The following is a 6,803-nucleotide window of genomic DNA, read 5'->3' as shown; positions in this document are numbered from 1 at the left end:
GGAAAAAAAAAAAGCAACTTCTAAAAAAGAGCAACTTCTAAAGGCTGGCTTGTTCACAGCTAAAAACTGTGCATCCCAATACCCCACTACATCACTTTTGATCTCTGAATCAAATAAATGCAACAAGCATGGAATTTGGCCATGCTTTACATAATATTCCAAAATCTGATTGCAAGCACGCTAGCAATGAATAGGAAACTTTGTACAGAAGTGATCCTTGTAGACTTAAATATCTAGCAAAATTAAGCCGTTGCAATGCCAAAGGATCTGCCACAACTGGATCTTCAGGGCAGTGGGGGTACGCATGTAAAACTACTCCAAAATAGTGTTCCAGTATAAGTAGGACTGTGCCTTCTTCAGAATCATTTTGGTTTGGCAGCTGGCTGTGGCCAGCTTCAGGACTCCAGATTCTTAACTTAGCCCGGAATAGGAGGGCTTGCAGCCTTTTCTGATTTGACACTCAAACCATTGGTAACTATTGCCAATATCACTTGTCTTCTAGCCTCAGATTTAAGGCAGGCAGTACAGTAATGCAGTTGTGAAAGTTTGCAGTGGTAGCCCTAAGGGTCTTTGCTATTTTGTCTCTGCAGGCATCTGGAGTACAAGTTGCTGATGAGGTATGCCGTATCTTCTATGATATGAAAGTGCGGAAGTGCTCCACGCCTGAGGAAATTAAGAAGAGGAAGAAGGCTGTCATCTTCTGCCTCAGTCCAGACAAAAAGTGCATTATTGTGGAAGAAGGCAAAGAGATTCTAGTGGGAGATGTCGGTGTGACAGTTACCGACCCTTTCAAGCACTTTGTGCAGATGCTTCCTGAGAAGGATTGCCGTTATGCCTTGTATGATGCAAGCTTTGAGACCAAGGAATCCAAAAAAGAAGAGCTGATGTTTTTCTTGTGGTAAGCCATATTACCAACTTACTCGTTTCTAGCATGAAGTCCAAGGGTTGTAGGTGAGGTCTATGAGCGTTTGTATTGCCCAGACCTGCAAGATGGCAGAAACAGTCAGTGATCATGACAGCCTGATGCCTGTATTCTGAGCTGCAGCCAGGAGACATTTCACTTGCTCATAGTAGGATACTGCTTCTGTCCATGCTAGATAATACATGTCATTAATTGCTCTCTCTTTGGTGTACCCCACTAGGGCACCAGAACAGGCACCTCTCAAAAGTAAGATGATCTACGCAAGCTCCAAGGATGCAATCAAAAAGAAGTTTCAAGGTATGTAATACAGCTAATGCTTCTAGCTGTGCCATGTGCCTTAGAATGCTTGCATAGTAAAGCTTAACTGTTGGCTGATTGGCTTTTTATTTAAAAAAAAAGAAAAAAGCCACTAACAGATGAGAACTGCACAGCTGAAATGCCCTGTGATAGGGCTAAAATAAGCTCCCCACTGTAGGATTTGCCTGAATTTTACAGGCAGGAGTACTGTGCTCAGACCTTTGTTTTAGGACAAGAGCAGGCTTTGCAACGTGTGAAACCACAGCTGTACAGTACAGAGCAGCATGTCTGCACCATACAGCTTAGAAACTATTACATTCTTAACACTGAACTGGATTTTGTTAAAAGCTGCTTCTGTGACAGAGGACTTTCAGCCCTTCAACTGTTGAAATACAGAATCTCGTAAACTCACTGTGCTGTAGTATTTAAAAGTTGACTTGATTTATAGATGCAGTTCGGATTATTCACTGCAATATAGATTGCACGTCCCAATGTAGAAGCAAAGCTCCTTGTTAATCAAGGAGCTGCAGCATTAAGAAATTTCATTCTAAATAAATCATTATGATGCCTCATAGCCAGATAGTATTGACCCCTTCAGTTTCTTTGGGCTTGCACTAGTGCAAAGTTTTGAAGTGGCAGAAAGACAAGAGCAGTGGGCAGCAGCACCAGACAGCTTTCACAAGACAGCTCGCCAATGGATTGGAACTAGCCAGGGATACTGTTGTGTGCCACACATGTGGAAGGTGGGAAAAACATCCTGTGCTTTTTCTGCTTTTCTCCACATAAGGCAAGGTTGGGTTGGGTCCTCCCGCTTCAGAACTGTTAATTCCTTATACCAGCAAAGTCTTTCTAGTCTCTACACACTGAGTTCCCCCTTTCATCCTTTCACTCATCTTTCCGGAGACAGGAACCGAGTCAGCCATCTTATTGCTTGTGTTTAGCTCCCTCAGCTGCCATATCCAGGGTAGGACTAGAAATGAGAAAGGTTCACTCACAAGGTAGCCTGGAATAAAAAGGCTCAAAATCTGAGTGTTGATCTAGTGGAAACTTTATTCTTGATAATTCTACATTGATATTTTGTGCATTTGGTGTGCAGTCAGACATCTCCTGTGACATATCAAAGAAAAAGAATATCCATATTCTTTAGGCCTTATGAGATAAGGCAGAACTTGCTTGCTTAAATGACCAGACTGCCTGTTCTAATATTACTACCAAGTGTGGTTTTTTTGATTGATTACTAGCGTATTGAAATAACTGCATTATTGAGTGTTTTGCCTCTTTTTTTAGGCATAAAGCATGAATGCCAAGCAAATGGGCCAGAGGACCTCAACCGAGCTTGTATTGCCGAGAAGCTAGGAGGCTCCCTAGTTGTAGCTTTTGAAGGAAGTCCTGTGTAGATGTCATACAGTGCCACAACTCTACAAGCATTCCATGTTTTAATATATCAGTTATGTAAAGCAACCATTCTAGGCAAGGGTTTCACTAACTGTAGGGAAGCTGTCTTGTAGAATAAAGTAGATTTTGGAGATGTAGCTCGTATGTACAAATGACCCTAAATAAATCAAGTCTAAGGATTTATCTTGGTGTATTAATATTTACATTGGTTGTCTAGCCCAATACTGTCCCTGGTGGATTAACACTAAAGGTCTCCAAAAATTTTGGTCCAGTGTTGCAATATGATATGGGATGAAAGGGTGGGTGAGAGCAATCTGGTTCCTATCCTTTTTGTTCTAAATTGTAACAAACAAAACTCAGACAATTTTATTGAGGCTACTGGCCAAACTCAGAAATCTTCCCCTGTAACTGTTTAAAATAAATTTTAAAACCTGTAGTTAAAGTTATGTTAAAGCAACCTGTTGGCACCAAAACTGGGTTAAATACTTAGCGCTTGTGGTTGCAGAGCAGTACTAATACAGGTTAATCATGAAGTTAAAATAAAGATAAATAGGCATGCTTTTCTGGAGAAATAGTCCTAATCCACTCTCTCGTAAACCTCATTGTGCTGTAGTAATATCTAAAAATTCACTTGTTCTACAGGTGCAATTTTCTTACTATGAAGTGTCTTGAGGTCCCTTCCAGCCTGAATGATTCTATAAAAATTGCTTTTCTGTCCACATAGTTTAATTTAGAACTACCTTAGTTTCACTAATAATCACTTACTAGAGGATTGGATGTTTCTGAGGCTTTTACAAATGCAGACTCTTATTTCAGAACTCTCCAGTTATGTATAGTACAATGAGAAGAAAACACTTGAAACTCTTGTAAGTGGTGTTCTCAGCCCCAGTCTTTGGTCACTTGGTCCATTTGTCCATAATTACTGTTGATTTAACTTAGTAGAACCAACCAGTCTGATTAATATGGCTTGATCTGGGCTTTTTGTCTGTTAGCTTCTTTAATTCTGTAGAAATGCATGGAAATATCACCTACTAGAAAGTTTGATCTGAAATGCCTTTTGTATGGGGGGCAGAGAACATTCCTGTGCCAGCTACAGAGATCTTAAAAGCTTCCATGGTTCACCAATGGTTGATTAAAGCTGTTTCTTTTGTGTAATCTGTACATGGGAGTTGCATAGAGTTTTCCTGTATGTCTGTAGAAAAAAAAAAAAAAAAACCTTAGCCTCCAGTGCGTTACTGTGATATGTTCTGTGCGTGCCAAATTCTAATAGCCTAAATAAATGGGGTTTCCCTCCCCTGGGTCAGTGACTGATTCCTCTCCAACTTCCGGATTAACCCTCCTGCAGGGGACTGTGGGGCCAACTCTGCAGGGCAGAACAAACCAGTGCCCTGCTTGAGCCAAGCACTCAGGAAGCTGGCATGCCTTTTGCAGCTGCTGACCTCTCCTACTTTGGAGTGGGAAAGGATTGGGGAAACACAGCCTGGAAAGAGAAGCTGATGGAGGTGGAGAGCGTGGGGCAGAAAGCGTGTTCATTTGTCTGCGTAGTGTATACCCTCTTTGGCCTTGCACCCCGTTAACAGCCAGGTGAATGCCAGCCTGCTGCAGGCTCTATCTCCCTGACAGCACCTGGTCTCTTCCTTTTTGGCTTCAGACCCAGATTTCCATGGGGAGGGGAGCTTCCCGGAATGCATCCTGTATTTACAGTCTGACTAGGAAAAATCCAGCATGCATCAGTTTTATCTTGTGCTGCTTTCCCTACAAGACCGGCGGGAGCTTTCTGAAGCCAGCGCAACAAAACTCGTGCAAATACAGTCTGTCCTTGGACTGCAAGCTTTTGCTTGATGTGCAGAGGTAGATGTACTGTCCATGCATGTCCTCTGAAGGCTGCATCCTCAGCTTGCTGAAGCAGAGCAGTGCACTACAGTGTTTCATCTGTGGGAGCAGGGAAGTAATGGTCCATCCCCTAACTCAGCATGGGTCTTCTCTGGCTGTACTCATAGTTGAAACTTTTAACTGATGGCAAGCATTGACTGCTGGCTCTAACTTGGCACCCTCACAGGTCACAGGGTGGAAAGCACAAGGTTTTCTAACACTAAGAGAGCCACCAGAATGAAGCTTTTTGAGTTTGAGAACAGGAATCAGTTTCTACAGGTGCCTTTAGCATATGTTTCAGTTGGCTCTGAATTTGCCCAAGTGGATAATCATCCCCATAAAAAGCTCCTCCTTGCTTAAGTGTCTGCGGTACTGGTATCTGTCTAAAGTCCAGGTTCAGATAAGAAAACCGGACCTGGTGACACAGTGGGAGTGGTGCTGCCTAACAAACAAAGGGAACTCCCAGCCAGGATTCAACTGATAGGTAGAGCCTCCAGACTGCAGGCATCTCTGCAGAGAAACCCAGCCCAAGTGAAGTCATGGTGGACTTCTGCCTAGGATTTCATTTCTTGGTCAGAAAACTGAGCAGGAGACCCCACAAAGGGAGAAGGAAGTCAGATCTGGAAGGCAGGACAACTTGAAAACCCCTAAGATTAAAGACTGAGGTGCAAAGTGCCCTAATCCTAGTACTTTGAGGAATGGGAGGTCTCAGTAAGAGGCACATGCAGACCCTTTGGGCCTTGGTTGGGTATAATCTCTCCCAGCTACAGCTGATCTAAGTGGCTTTGGCTGCTTTTAGGATCCTCACAGGAAGCCTTGAGGTCTCTTTGAAAGGGTAGTCCTGGATGCCAGTGGTGGCAGTGGCTGTTAACCTGCAGATGTGAATCATGATGCTTCTGATTTGTCCACCTCAGGGAGTCAGTGGGCCAAACGTTACCATCTCCCCGGGTCCTTTGCCCTTCTGAAGTTGGCAAGGATGAAAAGGACAGAAGGGTGTTTCCTCCTGTGACTGTTTCAAATCCTCTGTTAAAAGTTTTTCCCAAATCATCCTGACCTTTTGAAAAGGCAAGACAAGCAATGAGCCATGGCACAAGGGACATTTCCTATGGCAGGGCCAGTTGCTGGGGAGAGAAATTACTTTCTAACAGGACTGCATGAACAAGAAAAAAGTGAAGTGATTCAGGGCTGCTTCTTCCAAAGGAGTGGAGTCCCACCATCAAAAGAAATGCCCTGGAACTGAGATGCATAGTAAGGCCAGTAGATAACCTGATTGCATGATGCTGCACAGCAATTTCTTTGGGTTCCAGCACCGCATCCAAAAAAATGGCCCTTAGACATCTAATTTTTAGCTAAGCAAAATTTTCAAGATCCTGACCACCTGCCTTCAGGGAAGTGGAGTGGGGAAGCAAAGACAGCAGCTCTGTGCAACGTCTACTGAGCCAGGCTACCTTTGTTAGACAGTGATAGCTGCACTTCCTTGGCACAGAACAAGCCACACCAGGCAGCGCTGCGGAAATGAGTCCCCGTGACAGGCACCGGGTGCCAGTGTGACAAAGGAGCTCTCCCTGCACCAAGAGCTTCCCCTAGCGGCACCAAGCAAATCCAGCTGGCATGTGACCTGGCCCAACTGCAAGGTGGAGGAACGAAGAAGGGAGCCTTCCCATCCCCAGGTGAGATGAAGGCATTCAGGTGCCAGTTTGGGGTGATGGCTGCAGCTTGGAGCTGGACCACAGCCATGCACAAGTAGTGTAGCTTGGCTGCAGCAGGAGCAAAGCTGGTGGAGACCTCTTCAAGTACTGATGTGGGCAACGGTTCTCCAAAAGCCTTTTTTTGGTGGGTTTTTTTTCGGTCCATTACTGGGAAACTGGGGAGAGGAAAGGGATGGGGAGATGGAGCCTGATAATTCAGCCCTGAATGCAAGCAGCAGATGAGGGGAGGGGTGTGTGTTGGACAGGTAATAGCAATATTTAGCTGCTCAAACAAAGGTGAACTTGAGCATCTAAACTGTGGCTAATAAGCCCATCTACCCAGGCTGAAAAGATAGCGCTGGCCATGGCTGAAATCAGCAGAAGGAGCCATGGTTCCCATGTGAAATCGCCACAGCTGGGCAATTGTTGGCTCTTTAAAAAGCACCTGGCTGCAAGACTTCATGGGGTTGTAACATCTTTCCCTCATGAGACTTGTTTTCATCATCATCTTCGCTTAACGAGACCAGCACCAGCACCAGCACACCCCCCCCCCCGCCCCAAAGCCAACTAGGAAACTAGGAGATGTCCCGGAAGGGTGTCATATCCTACATGTTAAGGATGCCAACTCC

General features: G+C 44.6%; 1 protein-coding gene across 1 annotated transcript; it reads left to right on the top strand.

Moving 5' to 3' along the window:
- Positions 1-572: 572 nt before the first annotated feature.
- DSTN (destrin, actin depolymerizing factor) lies at positions 573-3,912 on the top strand. Its single transcript, XM_026089856.1, has 3 exons — positions 573-898; positions 1,143-1,219; positions 2,507-3,912. The coding sequence occupies exons 1-3, from the start codon at positions 639-641 to the stop codon at positions 2,614-2,616; spliced, it is 447 nt and encodes a 148-aa protein (XP_025945641.1). The 5' UTR covers positions 573-638; the 3' UTR covers positions 2,617-3,912.
- The last annotated feature ends 2,891 nt before the right edge of the window (positions 3,913-6,803 follow it).

This window comes from Apteryx rowi, unplaced genomic scaffold, assembly GCF_003343035.1.
Source record: "Apteryx rowi isolate R43461 unplaced genomic scaffold, aptRow1 scaffold_832, whole genome shotgun sequence".
Classification (NCBI taxonomy): Eukaryota; Metazoa; Chordata; class Aves; order Apterygiformes; family Apterygidae; genus Apteryx; species Apteryx rowi.
This window is presented reverse-complemented; position numbering and strand designations above follow the sequence as displayed.